Source organism: Convolutriloba macropyga, chromosome 7, assembly GCF_964194025.1.
Source record: "Convolutriloba macropyga chromosome 7, txConMacr16.3, whole genome shotgun sequence".
Classification (NCBI taxonomy): Eukaryota; Metazoa; Xenacoelomorpha; order Acoela; family Convolutidae; genus Convolutriloba; species Convolutriloba macropyga.
In genome coordinates this window covers 64,373,926-64,394,299 of record NC_134474.1, presented here as the reverse complement: position 1 = coordinate 64,394,299, position 20,374 = coordinate 64,373,926, and the positions used below count along the sequence as shown (strand labels likewise).

At 37.3% G+C, this 20,374-nt stretch overlaps 1 protein-coding gene across 1 annotated transcript in view; it reads right to left on the bottom strand.

Moving 5' to 3' along the window:
- LOC142343243 (uncharacterized) overlaps nucleotides 1–20,374 on the bottom strand; it is a 31,535-nt gene that overhangs the window by 7,811 nt on the left and 3,350 nt on the right. Inside the window, exons 3-8 of the mRNA XM_075395019.1 lie at nucleotides 19,518–19,743; nucleotides 18,809–19,137; nucleotides 17,986–18,311; nucleotides 15,514–15,677; nucleotides 3,396–3,513; nucleotides 2,193–2,458 (exon numbers count right to left, since the gene is read on the bottom strand). Coding sequence (XP_075251134.1) covers nucleotides 2,193–2,458; nucleotides 3,396–3,513; nucleotides 15,514–15,677; nucleotides 17,986–18,311; nucleotides 18,809–19,137; nucleotides 19,518–19,743 — 1,429 coding nt within the window. The remainder of the gene's footprint in view (nucleotides 1–2,192; nucleotides 2,459–3,395; nucleotides 3,514–15,513; nucleotides 15,678–17,985; nucleotides 18,312–18,808; nucleotides 19,138–19,517; nucleotides 19,744–20,374) is intronic.

The window sequence follows — 20,374 nt, the reverse complement described above, 5'->3', positions numbered from 1 at the left end:
ATGAGAGAAGAGAGAAACTAGCCTAGAGAAGTCAAAAAGATATCACGCAAAATGTTGAAAAAGCGGCAAAATGAGGTAAAGCGAAGCATTTTTTATTCGACGAAGTAAAAAAAAATAGGAGCGCTATAATAGCCGGCTGAGAAGATGAGGGCGGCTATTAAAAATTAGTATAAAATTTCGTGTTTTGAGCGAGCGGTTGTTCGTCAGTAGCTAGCCAGGGGGCGGGGGGTAATAATGCGGGCATCAGTGGGCGAGGGAAGCAACGGCGCGGTGGCGCAATAGTGGGAGGTCTTCAACCTCCCAAGAACCGCCCTTCACACCATAAGTATGTCTCCGAAACAGTTTGAGCTGAAACAGAACTGAAAGGCTCTAAGAGCACTTAATGCGCGCTGGGTGCTACCTGTTTATCCCGTTTTTGAAGACGAAAAGTCAAATGCGTCAGACAAAAAATTGGTCATGCAAAAAATCGCATTAAAAAAGACCGACAGGACTAAAATGATTGCTACAAACTTCGTTTGAGAGCAATTCAACAGTAACGGCGATAAGACACAAGTCCCGTGTGAAAGTCGTGACCTGTGTAAAACAAAACGTAATCGAAAGGTAAAATGAATCAGAAAGAAGAGAGCACCTAAATGATAAACAGCCTTTGAGAGGCTGACGACAGCTATTAATTACTGAACCAATCGGTATTTTGGTTAAAAAAAGTAATGTCAGTAAGCTTTTAAACTAACACTAATTAGCTATAACAAAAAATTATTTAGCGGCCATGCTTCAGAAGCAAGTGGGTCTTGACAAGAAACACAACCAATCATAACTAAATCGAAATTTTTCTGAAGTATTAAAATAATGCTCTGATATCTGTAATTTTTATTTTGATGATTTTGACTTCTTGCTGATGATTTCCGTCAACCAATTGGCGTGTCTTCTGTTCGTCGGCTGTAACTCCTATACCTTTAGTATCCCACAGTAGCAGAAACACGTAAAAATTAAACTTCCAAGCTCGAAAAGAGTCACAGATCTCAGTAAATTATACTCAAATAGACGGATTAAAAATGTGAACAAAGCAAACGTTTCATCTGAAAAGTTCATTTAAAAAATTTCGAGTAAGGTTTCCTTTTGAGCCTCGCAAAATATGTTAATTGAAAACGCTGAGTAGAATCTCAAAAGCAAAATAAAGCCAGAAAAACAATCGCAAAAATCTGGCTGAAAAAAATGGGGTAAAAAATCACCATGCGAAAAACTCGAGACAGTAGATCACTTAGTTCAAAAGGAAAACAATTGAAAGAAGGAACAAATTTACGCATGAAAAGTCTAACCGGTCAGACGAAAAAAACAATCCAGCAAAGTAAAATACATTAAAAAGATAAAAAAGACCGACAGCCCCCCCCCACCCCAAAAAAAAGACCAATTTCGTTTGAGAGCGATTGTCTACAAAATTCAATAATGGTAGCAATTTTTGATTTCATTATTACACCAATATTGTCGATTCACTTCATCAGTTGCTTGAAGTATGTAATACCACATATCATTTCATGGAACCTGATCTGATAACGTCGCGTTATAACACCACGAACTTCGCTCCAATTGACACAGAATTACCCACGCCACAGCCTTCTGGGTATTGCGTCAGTTTACGTTTAGAGTAAAACAACAGCGACAGACAAATAGTCAATTGCGTGGTTTCAGTACAAAGAAAAGGCAAGGCTTCTTTTAATTACTTCCACAGACTAATTCTTTCTTTCAGCTATTAGATGAAGACATGTTGAAATATGACGCAGAATAACTACAGACAACACTTGACTAACAGTTACTTCCGATTCCAAAATAAACGGGATTTATTAGCAAATTATCGCATTATAACTCATATTTATATCAAATTTGAACTAAAAATTGCGGTTCCACGTGCTTTGGCCAGACTCAATTTGACCAGGTGCTTACACTAGCTTAGTAGTTACTAGAAAATTTCACGAGATCACAATGAACGCCAATCGAAGTTGCGAAGAATCATGAATACCAATGCAAATGTTTATTCTACTTTTGAAAACCTTAAAAAGCAGAAATGTCTTATAAATTCTCATTTCCTGTTTAAAAAACCTATAACTGCGCTTGCAATTCCTATTAGAGCTCATTTCGCAACTTTCCGCTCAATAACTTTCTGCTGAGTTTTAGTTAAGCAAAAGAGTATTTAGCACCTGATCTATTCTCCTCTGATTCTGCAGTGTGATTCTCATTATTAGAAGTCTCTGAAGAATTCTGTCTCTTGATGATGTACGGGGGCGCAGTGAGACACTTGTGCCACATGTACCAGTCCACACCTCCCCCTCCCCCGGATAGCAGACGGTCTCTGGATCTCTCCGCTATCTCACCACCCCGCATTCCTCGACTACCCGGGGAAGAAGCTAGTCCGATGCCACAGGGGAACAGAATTCGCTCATATTCTGCTAGCTGGCACATGAAACTGAAACCAAACTTTCTTAGTCACATGATGAAAATTTCCACCCTGTTCGAAATTTTTGCTGGTGCAAAGCAGATACTTTTAATTCATCCTGAAACTATTCGGATAGAAGCCTGATAGCCACAAGTTATAACACAAAGTCTAAAACAAATTTTGCAGGCTTTTCCCCCTCATATAACATTATTATTTCCAACTGAACTGCAGGTAATTGTGAGGCGGAGAAATCAAATTGTATACAGTGCCTTTCTGTTTAACAGGAGCTGAAACACTCGCGAGAAAGATCAACACTCAAAGCACAGATGTCAGATAACTGCAGTACAACATTTTCTTTTATACAATGCCAGATTCGAAAACTTGAAAAGTGCGTAATTTAACCAAAGTTACGTTAATCTCTCGAAGTTACGTCGAAATTCTAACTGATATCTCGAAATGCTGCGCGGTTCTCGACATATGTTAGATTTTCTAGACGACTTCACCAGAGTCACGCAACCTATACAACAAGTGCACGAGCAAAACTGTTCCCACAAAGAACATTTGCAATTAGACAAGCGTAATCGCTCAAACGTATTTTCTGGTATCAAGCACAGCAAAACCAACAACTGACGTCGTATAGCTCGTTCACCAAAATCTCGCTAGTTCTAGTTCCTTAATTATAGATTACTTGGCTCAGCAAGCAGTCACTGAGCTCTTCTTGTGTTTATCAAGAACAGGGTTCAGGTTCGAGTTGTTCGGTCAGAATTTCGAAGTGACTTTGGAGACTCACGTAATCTTAAAAGCTTTAAAATACAAGAAGTCAGTGGTAAGTTAACCTTCGGGGGATGCGTACAGGAGTTTATGGCAAAGAACACTTTCGGCACTTCAAAACTTAACAAATAATGAGTGTTTAATTGTTGTTTACCGGTTCATATGCTCGTCGGCTAAAACGGTTGTTTGTTGTTACCTGAGATTTGGGTTGATGAGTTTGCGTTTTGAGAGGAGGAGATCGAATGCAGTGTCCAGTCTCATGCGCTTACTACACATCAGATAGGCCAGGCAGATTGCAGGCGATCGGCTGATTCCTAAACCACAGACCCACGCAATAACCAAACATAGCTGGCAGATTGCCACAAAATAGCGTAATAGCATCGTAGATCAGCAGACTCAAAATAGATATTATAAAAAAGACAAAGAAAACTATTCATTAATGTCTTAGAAATTTTGTTTAGGACACTGTATAAAATATTGCTGCTTCTATTAGCCGCTCTCCAATAAACTTCAATTAGAGTGACACAGACTCAGCTGACCTTAAATCCTTGAATTCAAGTAACAAAAAGTCATTTTGAGAGTGAGGCAGTAATCTTTGATAGTGAGGCAAGTCACGTGTGACGCGAACGAACAAAAAACTCGCTCCACTAGGAGTGAAAAAAGACGTCGTGTACACAATTCAGTTGAAACTGCATGAACGAATGAACAAAAAGCAGATACGAAGTGATTGTGACGTCACATGGTCGTAACAAAAATCTTGACGAAATAAAAAACGTAGCAATCACTTCAACACAATCCTGACACAATTCAAAGAATCTTCATTAACTCGAGACAAAACGAGACCTAGATTGGACTACTCATGGATTGCAAATACCATTCAAAAAAAATTCAGATCAAAGAATAAAAAAAATGTTGAAAAAACAATGTCAAATGCGCATGCAAAAAAAAACCACCAGCCAGAAATCGAATTTTGGTTTAAACACCATTTTTAAATTAGCTAAGTAATTTTACGCTACAAAACCGCTTGCTTTTTCGCTCCAATGCCTGCTAAGGCGTGACTAAAATCATCAATTCAATCTGACTTCAAAAATCATTAAAATGTGTGAACAAATCATAAAAAAGACAGCAGCCTCATACAGTTCCCATTCTTCTAATTGTAAAAAACCAAGAGAACGCCATTAATAGCCCCAGCTTTCGCTTTCCGGCTAAGAAAAGCTGGCAGATGGCCGGAAAATACCAGCAAAGGCTTCGTAAATCTGCAGTCTCAATAAGATAGTAAAAGAAACAGACAAAAAAGAAACTTATTTCTTTTTATTAAATGCTGAGATGTTTTTTTTTATTAAAAATCTTTTTAACTTATGGCTGCTTCTATTAGCCGCTCTCAAAAAAACATTCAGTTAGAGTGACACACAGAATCACTTGGCCCCATGTTATAAAATTAAAGTAAAGAGAAGCCAATTTCAGAGGAAGTCATTTTTGAGATTGAGGTAAGTCATTTGTGACCAAAAATTAAATCACGCGAATAAACAAAAACCCGCTCCACTAAGTGAAAAATGACGTCACGCACGAATTTCAGTTGAAGTTGCATAAACGAATAAACAACCATGACCTACAAAAGTCGGGCCAATTGTTCTCAAACGACCGGCAAGCGGTTGGCTTCGTCAGCTAGGCACGGCTTAGTGAGGCTAGCTTTAGCTTAATTGAAAGAGCGTAAGATGAGCGCAGCGTGGGTGCAAAAGTGGATTGGGGGACTGACGTGGGGGCGGTGGGTAGGGGTGATGGATCAATTTCTCAGAACCGCCCTTCACAACATAAGTATAAGTCTCAAAAACAGATTCCGCGAATCGCATAATTTGTGACTAGCAGGGTGAAAGGCTCTAGGAGAACTCAATGCCCACTGGGCGCTACCTCTACGTTTCTGAAGACGAAAAGTCAAATGGGTCAAACGAAAAATCGGTCAAGCGAAAAATTGCATAAAAGACAAATTGCATTAATATATTTGCTACAAACTGCTTTTGAGACGAATTAACAATGATTTCCTAAAAAGAGCTTGCTATTTCATTTATGACCAGAAACATTTCTACTATAACTCAGCGTTAATGAGGATAATGGATGACGCCACATAACAGCAGCTGAAGTGCGGCATTAACAAAAAGAGTGGTGGAGTGAGATAAAAAAATGTGAACGGGAAGAGAAGGAAAGAAACCCTAACCAACACACACAGAGAGAGAGAGAGAGAGAGAGGAAGAGCTAGGAAGATTTTCTATGATGTGATTCGACTCTGCAACTTCTAGTACTCTAGCCTTTTTAGTAAATAAATCATATAGGACGTTTAAAAGAAAAGTTTCCAAACTTCGCAGTGAAAAAAATTTTAAACCATGTTTTGTCTCTGCAGTTCTGTCATGTAATTCATCTGCAATACTTGACTTGGCCAAAAATTATCGGTAAACTCAGCAAGGGACAAAAAATAAATAAAAATTTAACATAAGAGTAAATTTTAACAAAATCTCACTAAAATTTAAGATATTAATATTTTCGAAACCTTTTCATTGTCTCAAGAGACAATCCATTATCCCTGCTTCAATGGCTCTTAAAGATCCATAAAACCGGAATACGATAATAATTTTTCGAAAATTTGAAAAAAAAAATTTTTATCCAAAAACTACTGAAACTGGAGTCATATAAATACTGATGAACAATCCATTAACTCTAGAAACTATGCAGCAGCTTATTCTCAAACCTTAGAGGAGGTCCCAGGGTACAAAAAAATTTAAAAGATTCATAAACTTGAAAAAATTGCATATAGTTTTCCAAAAATGCTCAAATTCGTGATATTAAAATCTTAAAAAACATTTTATTACATCTTTAACTATGCAGTACCGTTTTATCAAACTTTAAAGGAGGTTCCGTGGCTCCCGAGGCTGGAAGAACAGATGGGGGTGGGACAACAGTGCAGTGTGGGTGGGGGCAGTATTGGGGGGGTCAACAGTGAAGGGGTCTTCAAACTCGAAGAACCGCCCTTCACACCAGAAGTATAAGTCTCCAAAAACAATTTGAGCTGAAACAGAGCTGAAAGGCTCTCAGAGCACATTATACCCACTGGGCTCTACCTGTTTTCCACCGTTTTTGAGGACGAAAAGTCAAATAGGTCAGACAAAAAATTGGTCAAGCGAAAAATCGCATCAAAAAAGACCGACAGGACTACTATAATTGCAACTAATTTTAGTTGAGAGCAATTAAGGAGCATATTTTAAGAGATCTTTCCGTCATTTGGTTGTAAAAATTATCGACTGTTATAAAAAACAGGAGGACAAGTCCTGAAAAACAATTCAAAGATATTTTTATTGAGTAAACAAAAAACTAGACTAAAAATTGCTAGAAACTGATTCGGAAAACATTTTAAAAACTTGAGTATAACTCGAGAAAAAACAGTAAAAACAGCAGAAAAATTAACACCCGTGATCAAAAAATCACAATCGAGAAAGTCAATTTTTGTTCAAATACCATTTTCTCACTCTACTTTCGAATTAGAGTTTAGAAAAGTCACGGATCAAAACCACTTTTACGCTCCACTTCTTGTCTAGCAATCAAAAAGACCTGTACACAGGTTACATTGTCCAAATCCTGTCAAATAACTTCAAAAAAAAATGAAAATGTTTAAAGAAATCTTTAGAAGAAAGACGGCACTCAAATACCATTTGAATTCTTTGAAAGTTTAAAAACCAAGAGAAGGCCAATAATCGCCCCAGCTATCGCTTTGCGGCTATTAAAAACAAATCGGCTATTGTCGGAAGAATTGCTCTTGAACGACAGGCGAGGCATTTTAATTCAGGGGCTGTAGCATAGATCAATTTTTTATGGGTGCAAAAACAGTTGACCACGCCGAGATTCGAACCATGGACCTCCCGATCCCTCACCAGAATGTTCTAGAAAAGCGCAAACGGTCACGCGAAAAATTTGCATTAAAAAAGACTAACACGTTTATAATAATTGCTATGAACTTCGTGTGCCACCTCAGTAGTTTTAGGTACAAAAAGTTTTAACCCTCATTTTGGCATGACGAGTAATACTAAGTATTGACTTTAATAAATGTAAGTGCCCAGTGAGGATATGTTTTGTAACGATGGGTGAGAGGAGAAATTATAACTTGCTTCACCAATTCTGAGGCCACAAATTCAGCTCATTAGGACGCAAAAACGATCAAAGCGAAAGATGCATCATAAAGATCAAAGGGACCCCATTTCATTTGAGAGCAATTAACAAGCAAGGTGTTAAGTTGAGAATGTCAAAAAGCAACGCTCTCCTGCTTTCCAATTGCCGCATTTTTTGCAAGGTAGGGGTTGTTTAATCATTCATTCCTTGTTTTCTTTGCGCCGTTACCTTGAACGTAAACATGAACGTAAACATCATTTTTTTTCGCCGCAGAAACGCACTTGCAGAATATTATCTTAACAAAAAAATTTGTACAACTGGTAAAAAATTTTATAAACACGGCCAAAAGGATTTTTTTTAATTACAAACCTGCAACAAAAAACGGTTCAAAATAATGTTGAATAGAACCAAAAACGCGTATATCAAATGAGAGCTTCCCTCAACGTTTCTCCGGAGTCCCAAAAACAGCCGAGACCTTATTCCACAAAACAATTGTTGCTGCAAGATCTGAAAAAATAAACATACACCGCAGATTGACGAAAAATAGCCGCCGTTGATTCCCATAACCCCCCTTGAAATTGTAAGAAAAAGAAAACTGATTTTTGAACAACATAGCCGGCAGATTGCCGGAATAGCTGCGAAAGAATAGACCTGCATGCCATATAATCGAGATAGAAACAGATACAGATCAAAATTGAAAAAAAAAAATCGACGCCGCTCAAAAAACTAGGCTAAAAAACATTCGGCGATAAATCAATAAAGCTTGTTAAAACTCATTCCACAGAAGCCTCTTATTAGGTACCTTTACTGCACATATGAGTTCCTTTGACCTTAAACAAATTCAAATTAAACCTAAGTTTTAAAGTGCAAAAGTCATTTTATTGAGTGAGGTAAGTCACGTATGATGAAAATCTAATCACGCAAATAACCTAAAAACTTTCGCTAAAGCGAGTGAGAAATGACGTCACGCGCGCAAATGCCGTTAGTGAGAGGAAGAAGTCATTCAGAAAATTTGACTTTTTCAGCTTTGCTGTGTGAACAAATGTAAAACGAAAAAAGAGCGTCAGACGACGAAACAAAAAAAAAACCAAGAGCACCGCAATATAGCTACGCTCAGCTTACAGCTTCGCAGCTATAAATAGCCGGCAGATTGCCGGAATAGCTGCGAAAGAATAGACCTGCATGCCATATAATAGAGATAGAAACATACAGATCTAAATTGAAAAAAAATCGACGCCGCTCAAAAAACTAGGCTAAAAAACATTCGGCGATAAATCAATAAAGCTTGTTAAATCTCATTCCACAGAAGCCTCATATTAGGGACCTTTACTGCACATATGAGTTCCTTTGACCTTAAACAAATTCAAATTAAACCTAAGTTTTAAAGTGCAAAAGTCATTTTATTGAGTGAGGTAAGTCACGTATGATCAAAATCTAATCACGCAAATAACCTAAAAACTTTCGCTAAAGCGAGTGAGAAATGACGTCACGCGCGAAAATGCCGTTAGTGAGAGGAAGAAGTCATTCAGAAAACTTGACTTTTTCAGCTTTGCTGTGTGAACAAATGTAAAACGAAAAAAGAGCGTCAGACGACGAAACAAAAAAAAACCAAGAGCACCGCAATATAGCTACGCTCAGCTTACAGCTTCGCAGCTACAAAAAAGTTCTAGAGTGCGTCTTCTTTCACTTCATTTCGTATTTAGAAAAACCCCTGTTCCTAAATGCGAAGATACTGGGGCTAGTATCAATACCAATAAGCATTAGAGCTAACAACTAAGACGTATCACAACAAAGTTCCAGTAGCGGGCATCTAAAATAGTGAGATAAGGGTTTATTCCGTTTCTGTTTTTGATTGCGTTTTTTATGACTCCATTTATTTCAGATTGCTTTGCTGAGTAGCTGCTGTATAAAAGCACTTTGAGTAGAATGGGCGAAGAATAAAACTAGCATAGAGCTGCAAAAACTAAAACAAAAAATTTTCAAAGAACTTGAAAAAATGTTAAAAAATCAGTATCAATTTGCGTGTTTAAGTGTTTGGTGTACCAGACATATAGCTCTTAAAATGGACATTAAAAATATTTATGTCTCGCAAAAGACCTTTATAAAAAATAACGAACGTTAATTCGCGGCTAACCAAACAAAACTCAAAAATGACGAAAAACATTAAAACTCAAAAACTCCTAGAATGACCATTTCACCTAGAATTTAGGCCGTCCGAGCAGCTTCAGCACCCTAAGCACTTTAAAGAGTACTGAAGCCGGCTAAGCGTCTCTGATTAAATCTAATGCCCACAGGGCGCTACACCTGTTTTTGATCAAAGTCATGGAAAAAATGTGAAAACATCTTGCAAAAAAGACAGACCAATGCAATCCAATTCCTGGATCGTAAAAATTAGGAGCCCATTAATAGCCCGCTGAGATACTGAGGGCGTCTATTGAACAGCCAGCGATGTGCTGGACCGTTCGACCTTAAAATAAACATTAAGCAAAAAAACATTATTAGGTCAAAAATTGAAAGCACAGCAATGCAAAGCTCTCCTCATTTTTAGTCAAAATTGAATCAAGATTTCATGAGAAAAGCACATGCGTGTATATTGAACCAAAATATTGAACATCAATATAGTACTCATGTCAGCTCTAGTCTAAATGATAAGCCTAAAATTCAATAAGTCAACTGTCGAATTACACCAAAATTCATACAAGAGATTTGGCAAAAAACAGGTTCAGGGTGCTAAGAAATATCTTCTCGTTTAAAATCAGAACAGTAAAATATGCTTGATTTACATTATCAAGCGTATTCAAATGTTTGTTATCAATCTAGCGCGTGTAAGAACAGTGTCTAAATGAGTTTAATACAGATTTCTACAAAATGGAATCAAATTTTATAAATTTCAAGTATAAACTGAGTTTAATCTGGCTCATGATTTTGAGATTTTATTCAGGTCAGATCATCTTGAATTCTTCAAATCAGCAGAATTTTGTGCTATTAATAACCTGCTTTGACCACCGATTGTATTGCAACTTCATATGACTACACGCTCGGCTGCAAAATCTTGTAACGTGTCATGCTTATTAGCAATTGAAGTGTTTCTGACGTCCTCTTACTTGACCATACACACTAGCGTGAACAAACAAATTGTATTTTGTTTTCGAGGACAAACAAAAGCATTTACGGGAAGTAAAGCAAGCATGACGTTGCGTACAAAATTCCAATGCCAGATTTCAAACATATCCAGCTTCTAAAAAATGAAAAACGGTCATTTGTTAGTTACGCTTTATTTGCTAAAAAGAGTCCATGAGAACAAGTTATGAAAATGCTTTTTTACAAAGTAAACAAAATCGAATCCGCGCAACTTGCGACCACAAATCGTCATTTTTTTTCTGTTTTGAGAAAACAAAAATTAATTATTAATTCACAAAATGAACTGTGAGGAAAAACTGAATGAAAAGCATGCTGGGAAAGAGTGAATGAATGAATTATCGTTGGAGTAAATAATTGAGAATCGATCTCAATATACAAAATTAATCCGTATTCCCAATTAATGAGGCTTAAAATAAACACTTAAAGCATGGAATAATAACACTCTTTCCTCAATTTAATACACTTGCTTCCCACTCAGTGAAATTATGTTTTCTTTTCCCCTTTAATTGAGTATTCAGAATGTCAAAGGAAATAAACTCCTACTCCATTCCGTAGAGAAGGGAAATATTTCCTCCCAATTAAACAAATTCGAAAATGTCAACCAACATCAAAAACGCAGGATTCAATTATCGCACATCAAACAAAGTTTTGCAACTTCTCGAAATACTAAACCAAAAAAAAACACCCACAAGCAAACAAACGAAAACAAAATCACTGAGGAAAATGATACAATCTTTTATCTTTTATGTTTGAGGCCCATATTTCCGTTGTGCTTATTGATTCAAAATGTGCTATCGAAATTCCCGCTGATAGCAAACTAGATGTGGTTATAAATTTGAGTTCTGATGAATAGAACAGTTCAAACACTCTAGAGTTTGCAATATATTACGAACAGAATTTCGGCACAAAAACATTTTGGCGAACACACTTTGTTAAGTTCCAACATGAAATTTTTGTTAATAATTACAAAAAAAAATTAAAGAAAATGTTCACGACTGCCCTCGATGAATGAAAAAGGCTGAAAGGGTCAAATTTTAAGCTTAACAACTCCCTTCACAGCATGAAATTGTCTCCTGTTGTTGTTGCAGCTGTCGCAGAGAGCTGCAATTTGTGGGAAATCATGGCGGGATATCGGCGTTTATAGCGGTTTTTAACTGGTTCCTTAGTGGCATTTGTATTAAAAAAATGATATATTAGCAGTGTGACTGCCTGTCCACTTTTTGCTAATGGTGTGGCGACCTTTCTGCATCTACGCCGTGGTTAATGACATGCGGTCCCCGGGTTATGGGGCAAGGAGGGATGGATTTTTCTGTGCAGTGCGATCGTGTTGGACTGATGGTAAGTTCAGCCAGATAGCTACCTCTACTGGTCCTTGCACAAGTCAATCACTTCTAGGTCCGCGATGTTCTCACTGCAGTTGAAAATGTGATTCACGTCATGCGGTGTTGCTTCACATTAGGGACACCGGTTACCTACATTGCTACAAATCCTACCCAAGTAAGTTCAGCAGAGGGCAGTATCCAGTTCTCAATTGTGCCAATTGGATGGGTGCAATGAGTGGCAGCCTTTGCTCTTTCTCTGATATTTTTGGTGGAAACGTATGTAGTTGTTTACTGTCTTTGTTCAGCTGAAAATGGACCGTGTGTCGGTGAAAGCTTTTGAGAGCATTTTTGTATTATTTGCGAATTATTTGGTCTTATTGTTGGTGTGTTGTTCAACAGAGTCCCTCTAAGTATCATTTAGTGTCGGTCTCATGAGACCAAAACTGCTTGTAGAAGTTGTTTTGTGGTGGGCACGGTGGCTCTGATAACAGGCGGCCAGAAACTGCTGTGCTTGAACATGCAGAACTTCACCCTCATTGTGTAAGTTAATGATGTCCGACATTTTTACACAGCCAGTAATTGTTCAAAGAGCAATGTCTTGTTGTGTTTACAGGTGATTTCAGTTGGCATTGCTGATTGCGAAAGCCAAAGTGAGAGCACCGTAGTTCAAGACGCTCCGACCGATAGCTTTGTAAGTCACTGGTTCTCTTTTCTCCAGCCCGTCGCTACCAGCAATCTTTTTCAATATGTTATTACGGTTTTGTAGCTTCTTACACGTTGACAATTGGTGGTACTTGCATGTTTTCCAAGTCGAGCATACTATCAAAGATGAGACAAGTACTTAGGACTTGAAGGGTAATGGCGAAATGTTGCTAGTGAGGTATTAGTCAAACTTGGCCTCCTTAATACAGGTTGTGAACAGTGGCATTTCTCAGCTGATAACTTGAGTTTTCTTGATTCTACCCAATAGTGTAAAATATTAAGGTAGGGAGCTAAGTCGTTAATTTTCAACCTGTGGGTGAGATGTTGAAGTTATCACAGCGTAGGACCAGACGTTTATACCTTTCGGGGGTAGAGGCAGCTTGCTCACCTAGATGTTGAGGAGCATTGGCGGAAGTACACCACCTTGGGGGGACACCCTGTTTGACTTTTCTCCATTTTGATTTTTATTATATTCCACTCAAGAATACCTGCCCTGAAATTATGAAGCGAACGATCTATTTGTGCTACTTGGTAGTTGTGCCTCAAGTATGTCTTTTAGTCGTAAGTTGTGATCAGCAGTGTTGACAGCTGCGGTGAGATCAAAGGTTACTAGTAGATAACGGTTGCACGGTTTTCTTTATTAAGGCCTTTCTGAATGTCGTTAGTAACGATATTGAGAGTTGTTGTTGTTCAGTGCTCAGGTCTGAAACCGTGCTGATGTTCTGTTAGTGGATATTTTCTAAAATCATTTAGTAAGTTGTTCTGTTAGTTTTGCAGCGGGTGAGAGAAGTACAATTTGCCTGAAGCTTATAGATTCTCCTATCGGCTTTCCAGGCTGGTGTAGGGGTATAATCCGGCAACCTTTCAAGATATAAAGGATTTTTGCAATGTTTACAAAAAGGTTTATGGTGTTAGTGAGGTACCTGCGTGCTATGGAGCCTAGATGGTGTAGGTGGATTGGCACTATTCTATCTGGGACCAGTACCTTATTCTTCTTTGCGTCTTATAGTTTCTTTATACTGTGACACTTAAACATTCTGCCCTCCATTTTCAGTGTCCTTATTGTTCTGAGTGTATTTCCTTTCTGTTTTTCGTTTTTCTTGCGACGTGGAGTAAATGAAATTGTCTCCTCAAAACAGTTCTGGCGAATCGCTTCTTTTGAGACTAGCAAGGCCTTAACGCTTTAAGAGAGCTACTGAGCCACTTAATGCCCTTCGGGCTTTACCTGTTTATCCGGTTTTTGAGGAAAAGTTAAAAGGTCAAAGCAAAAAATCGCATTAAAAAAGACCAGAGGACTAATATAAGTGAAACAAATTTCTATTGAGAGCAATTAAACAAATTATTGTGAATTTGGCACTTAAATAGGAGGACAATAAACTAATATTAATACCAGGTAGCATTAAATCTAATAAAATTAGATAACTATATATACTAAGTCTTAATGCCCCGGCTTGAGCGGTTTATTGTTTATCACATTTCTATTCACCTCACTTTTTAACATATGTATTCACAACATTGTGTAAATCTAATGAATTAATTCTTAATTCCATTCGTTGGAAATCAAAGGCAAGATAAAAGTTATGTAAAAAATTCGACTTATGTAAAGGGAAGAACGCGATCAAAACAAAGAATTTCAAACTATTGAAAATCCCTGATCTGATTAAAATCAGACCAAATCCAAGTCTCTGGTAATACGTTCAAGAATTTATTATTCAGCATTCCACAGATTTCAACAGCATTCCGTGATCCTTCAATCAATATTATTATATAACTTTATATTATTTCTCAAATTTTGAAACCTTGTAATTTTTTGTTTCCGAATCCTAGTGCCGTTTAGCAAATTCAATTTCTGAAGGGATCATATTTCCGTCATTTATATCAAAATTCGCGCGATACAAATGTTTTTCAGCATTATCTCTACCATTCTTATACTCAAAAGAGCAAGAAAGATGCGTCAAAATATCTTCAATGCAATCTCAAGTATTACTTCCAGATTTTCAGTTTACTTTTTGAAAGATTTTGTATTACCTTACATCTACCAGACAAAAACGAAATCTGAAAATCTGCTTAGAAAACAATTATAATCCGCAATGTCTGGAAAAGAAGAGCCGGGCTAGCAAATTAGATGAGACTGAAGCAAAAACATACCCGGCAGATTGCCGGAAAATAGCCGCCGTTGATTCCAATAAGCATGACTGGGATTGAAATAACAGAAGATATTGAAAAAAAAAGATTTTCGTACAAAAACATTTTTTTAAGTCCGATTTATTTTGATGGCATTTCGTAGTTGAACATACTTCTGTTTCTTAGAGAGAGGCTACAGGGGCTACTATCAATAACAATAAGCATTAGAGAGAGGTAACTAATACTTATAGGACCGACGTTCAAATAGCGGGCATCTAAAATTGGGCTTTATGGGTTTATCCCGTTTCTATTTCTGACTTCAATTTTTTATACTGACTGTTCATTTTGAATTGCTTTGCTGAGCAACTGATGTTCAAAATCACTTTTAGCAGAATGAGACAAGAGAGAAACTAGCCTAGAGAAGTCAAAAAGATTTCACGCAAAATGTTGAAAAGGCGGCAAAATGAGGTAAAGCGAAACATTTTTTTATTCGACGAAGTAAAAAAAAAAAATAGGAGCGCTATAATAGCCGGCTGAGAAGATGAGGGCGGCTATTAAAAAAGCCATCACAAAACGATCAGACAAGAAAACCGAATCAAGCAAGAATAAGAGAAAATGAGACTCTGTTTTACAAATTTATCTTAACCAAAACTGCTTGTTCATCATCACGATAACATGAAGAAAGGTTACTTTCAATTTCTGAATACGTTCAATATTCGAGAACTTTACGAATCGCGAAAAAAAATGTTGAACAAAAAAGCGTGGGACGACGAAACAAAAAGAAAAAGCCAAGAGTACTCCAATATAGCTAAACGATAAAATTAAGCAGACAGTGTTTTGAAAATTGTAAACAAAATTAGAGTGACTGCTCACCTTCTTGGCAATGGAGGAGTACCTTTCCCCCACTGAATATGATACTGTCAATGAACCTGTTGCACAGGTCAAACACCTCTGGGGTCAAGGAGGAACAACCAACACTGTCTTCCAGCTCCAGCCTCTGATACAGGAAGCATTTTGGGAAGTAGTTGGGCACACGTCTGAAACACAGTCATAGTTAAAACTTACTTTCCATACCAGGGAATTTTCATTTCACAAAATTTTGATGAATACTAATTCCTTTTTCACCGCCGGAACATATCCATATATAATTGACATGTTTACACCTTTATAATGCCATGTTTAAATTGTAATGGCTGCAACAACCTCAAACAGGCTATGCAAACCATTATTAGTGCAAAAGCGAACTAGCTTGCTAACTGATTTAAAAAAAGAAATTTTGATCACAGAAAACAGCTTTGAAGTATACCGTAGGCGCGTGTATAACATAAACTGACTAAGGTCTGATGAATTGCTCTCGAACGACAGGCGGGGGATTTAATTTAGGGGTGAAGCAACTAAGAATACATTTTTGTGGGTGCAAAAACTCGGACCTCATAGGAGTTCGCATCAGTGACCTCCAGTTTTAGCATTCAGATATCTTAACCACTAAGCTACAATGGCATTCAGAATCAACCGCCAACAATCGCTTCTGTATTCGCTTATTATTTAACTTCATTTTGGAACGAGAGCAATTGAAATCACAAAAAAATGAAGTGAATCGTGAAAAATTTGCTCAAGAAGTCTAAGAATGCTCTAGAACAAAATCATCAAGCGGAAATTTTGCATAAAAAGACAAAAGTTTACAATAATTGCATCAAACTTCGTTCGAGAGCAATTAATCATGTAAATATCTGTTAAAACTCATTATTATAACATTTTTTAAAGTTAACAGCTTTGTTAAAGGCATCTCTTAAGTTTTATTTTCTGAAATTTTCAAAAATTATGGCCAATTTATTTGTTCCAGTCTAAGTGATAAAACCAATAAGCTTTTTCGTTAGCAGCCGAATTTAATTATTTGACGTGCAGAAATATCGACTTAAGATTTCTTCAGTATTACACCACACGTGCTCAAAAATATTATCACTCACAGAAAAGTAACCTTGGTTAAACTTGGTAAATTCCGAGTTTTTTAGGATGGGGCTCAATTAGAACACGATACAAATTACCGTTCACGCTTCAAAATCTGTGTTAATTTTCTTTTAGGTACTCCAGTAAGATAATTTAACCTTCCGTATACAAATACCCGTTTTCACCTTTTCAATCGATTATTACCCTAAGCATGGCTTGAGAGTTGGAACACAATTGAGAAACTTCGAACTTATTCACAAAATTTTACTGATCCCTTTTAGATTAAAAAGACACAAAAGTTCCGCATGAAATTCTGAGCTTCAACGCTGAACTAGAACAAGCAAAACTGAAACTTAACCCATTAACATTTCCTCGCACGCCTAAACCCACTATAATGCATAATATGGAGAAGGAAATTGAATACCAAGTGTTTCTCTACAAATGGCAATTTAAACACATCACTACATTCATTATTTCCGTAGTATCCCCGCCTCAGACAAAAGTGATTAGCAATAAAATTAGACAACCACCATATACGTCGAAAATGTTCAATCAAATTCAGCGAAATAGAACAATTAAGTTCGTAAGACAACTTGTGGTGGCTCTCCAGCACTTGAGAGAGAGAGATTCACAAAAGAACATAAACCGCACACTCAAAAGAAACCCACCAATTTAATTCAACAAGACTTATTACAGGATAATGAATGAAAACATAGCTGGCCAATCAGAGAACTGAAAGCATAGCTAGATAGATCTACAATTTTCAGCTAAAAATTGGTTATGAAATCTAGACTTATCATACCTTCAACTTCACTTCAAAGGAGTTTTATACAATGTTAAGTTGAAACATGCTGCTTTTAGTTGTCGAAAATATTGTAAGAGTATTTCCAAAATTTGCTTTTGTTGATAATGAAGAATTAACAGCAATTTTATACTTTCCCAGCTGTCACCATTCCTGGAAGGACGCTTAAAATTGTTTCTCGGAACAGAAATGATTTCCCATGGAGTTTCAAAAATATCAGTTTTCCATTAAAAGTTGCATTAAAAGTTTCACAAAACTAGCAAATTAGTACTGGACCAGTTTATTCAGTTTCTATAGAGAAACAGTAAAATCGGTGCGGTAAAAACTATTGGACAAAAAAATCGCAATGAAATAGACCAGCTGGACAAAACTAATTGCTACAAAATTTCTTTTAGAGCAATTAAAACCCCGAAAAATAACCCTAGTTAACATCACTTGGAGCATGATGCGAAATGATTGCTAAGATTTGCTGAAGTTTTACCTCAAAGAATTAGGGCAGCACTCATCAACAACTAAGTTTTTCTGACAAACATTTTCATATTCTGAAGTTTTGATTTTATCTTTCCAATGCATTGCAAAAAAACAGCTTCTCTCACCTTGACACATTGAGAATGGCAGTTATTCCTAATCCAATCAGAACACTTTCTCTGGCTGCGTGTTGCGCACTTCCCAAGAACAGACCCTCTGTCACCTTTACCGGCAGCTTCCCCCCACCTCCTCCGGACATGGAGAAACTACCAGCTCCACCAGAGGGTAGGTTCCCTGGCAGTGGAGAGGGGATCTCGCGGAGGGGGGAGGGTGGGACAGCTCCCACTCCCAGTCGAGTAGAGGTCACACTGTTGCTATTGGCACTTTTGTTTTCGTTCATACCACTGGACGAGGATGATTCATTGCTATCATGAACATCGCACTCCGTCGTAACCTAATCCAAATTCAATTAGGTCACAAAACGGCAACATTGGTACCACATTAAAATTCAAGCTTATGAAAAAATTGAACTCTTAGATTGTTAGATCAATTAAGACGATTCACCGCCCATTTGGTCCGATTTCAAACATCAATTGAACGAAACGCTTCTTAGGACATTTTTAACACTTAAAATGTGGAATTTGGTTACGAAAGAATTCATTGCTCTCCTTTTTCACAATTTTTGCAATAACATTTGATTAAGGCGCTGGATCATGGTGAAAGAACGATCTTCAATTTTGTGGTTACACAAATGTCATTGAGATGGTTTTTTTAAGAAAAAAAATCCGTTCTTTCCCATTAGAGCTTAAAACATCTAACGCTTCATGTTCATTTGATTCAACAATTCTGCTGCGTCGTTTTCATTTCCCTGGAATTACAAAATGGGTCAATAGACTGGCAGATTTAACCTCATGTAACTCTCTGGTTCAGATTTCACTGTCTAAAACTTACTGAAAAATGTCGTCTTTTCCTCCTGAGCGCAGCCTGGACTGTCAAGTGTTCCTTGTGTAACAGTCTAGATTGAAGCATAGGCTTGAATTGCAGAAGTTCACACGGTGTTGCTTCCTTTCTATCATCCCCGCCCTTCTGCTCTTTCCCATCGTTCTCATTTAAATTGCAGTTTACAGAGTCAGATTGGACTGAAGGCGAGGCAGAAGTTGTAGAGAGTTGAGCTGTTTGTTGTAGAGTTGCAGTGGTTGTTGTTGAATTAGTAGTTGGGTTGAGGTGAGAATTTGATTCCTTAGGATTAGGATTTGATATTGCACCCTGTTGAGGACATCCTAAAAGAACACAAGAATCAAGTTGAGTACTCGTTGAATTTTTACAGCAGATACTTAACATAGTCAAGATTCGGACACGCTTCTAGTAGTTTTCAGATTGCAAACAACAGAAACTTGAGTTCCATTTTTAGTTCATTTCGAGAACTTCAAAGCAATCGTTCTTGTAATTCGCCTACGTGTGTGTTGACTAGGTTTGTTATTGCTATACAGCTAGCGAAATTCAAATTTTGACCAGAGAAATATGATGATTTATGTTGCTGGGCAGTAAAATTTAGAGAACAAAATCATTGACTGAGCGATTGCTTTTCAACACAACAAAGTTTTCTTTCCCATTATTAGATCTGATTAAATTGGCCGAAAGCTGAGCGAATTGAACTAACCCTGGGTTCTGTTGAGTTGATTAGGAAGTTGATTTTCATCGTTCTGTGGTGGAGTGTGTTGCTGCTGTTGAGGTAGAACTAGCCGTGGAGGAATATTTCTGTTCTCTACACAATTATCACCTCCATCACCATCACTAGTCTGGTCAGAAGTAGTCATTGTTATGTCAAATGCTGCAGGAGCTCGCCTCGGTGGAACACACGCAGCTGTCTTCGGCACTTCTAACACCTGCAGTAACATATTACCTGCACTTCAGAACACTAAGGATAGGTTACGTGACTCGGCTTCAAGTGACTGACAACTTCTGGCGTTCATTGAAAACCACGTAGCAGTTCAAGATGTGCAGCCAGAATTTCAAACTTAATTCTTCCGAGTCACGACACCTTGCTTAAAACACGTAACTTGCAAGTTTGAAAAAGCCGAAAGTTCTGGGAAGTCAACTTCTGGCTATGTATACAGGAATTTCGGGCATTCCGACTTTCAGCACTCTAAAACCCGCTCATGCAAGTTTTTAACACTAATTTAAGTGTTTTTTCTCTGCTTTATAACGGAATACGTGGGTGCAGGTTCTTTTTGAACCTTTCCTCAAATGTAAAGAGGTAGTTTCTTAGTTTCAGATTTCATAAATTTATGGTTGCAATTGCTACTTAAGTACATAACAACATACTTTGATCATACCACAAATAGAGCATGCTATGTTTCATTTCTTTTATAACCAAATAGTTTAAGATTGAGTTGAACATAATTGTGCAGCTATAGTTCAGTTGACTTCAGCTTTCGGGATTTCAGCTATCAATTTTGGAACCCAATAAACCTTTTTATAATGCAACATTTGATTTTGTTATCAGGACATTAAATT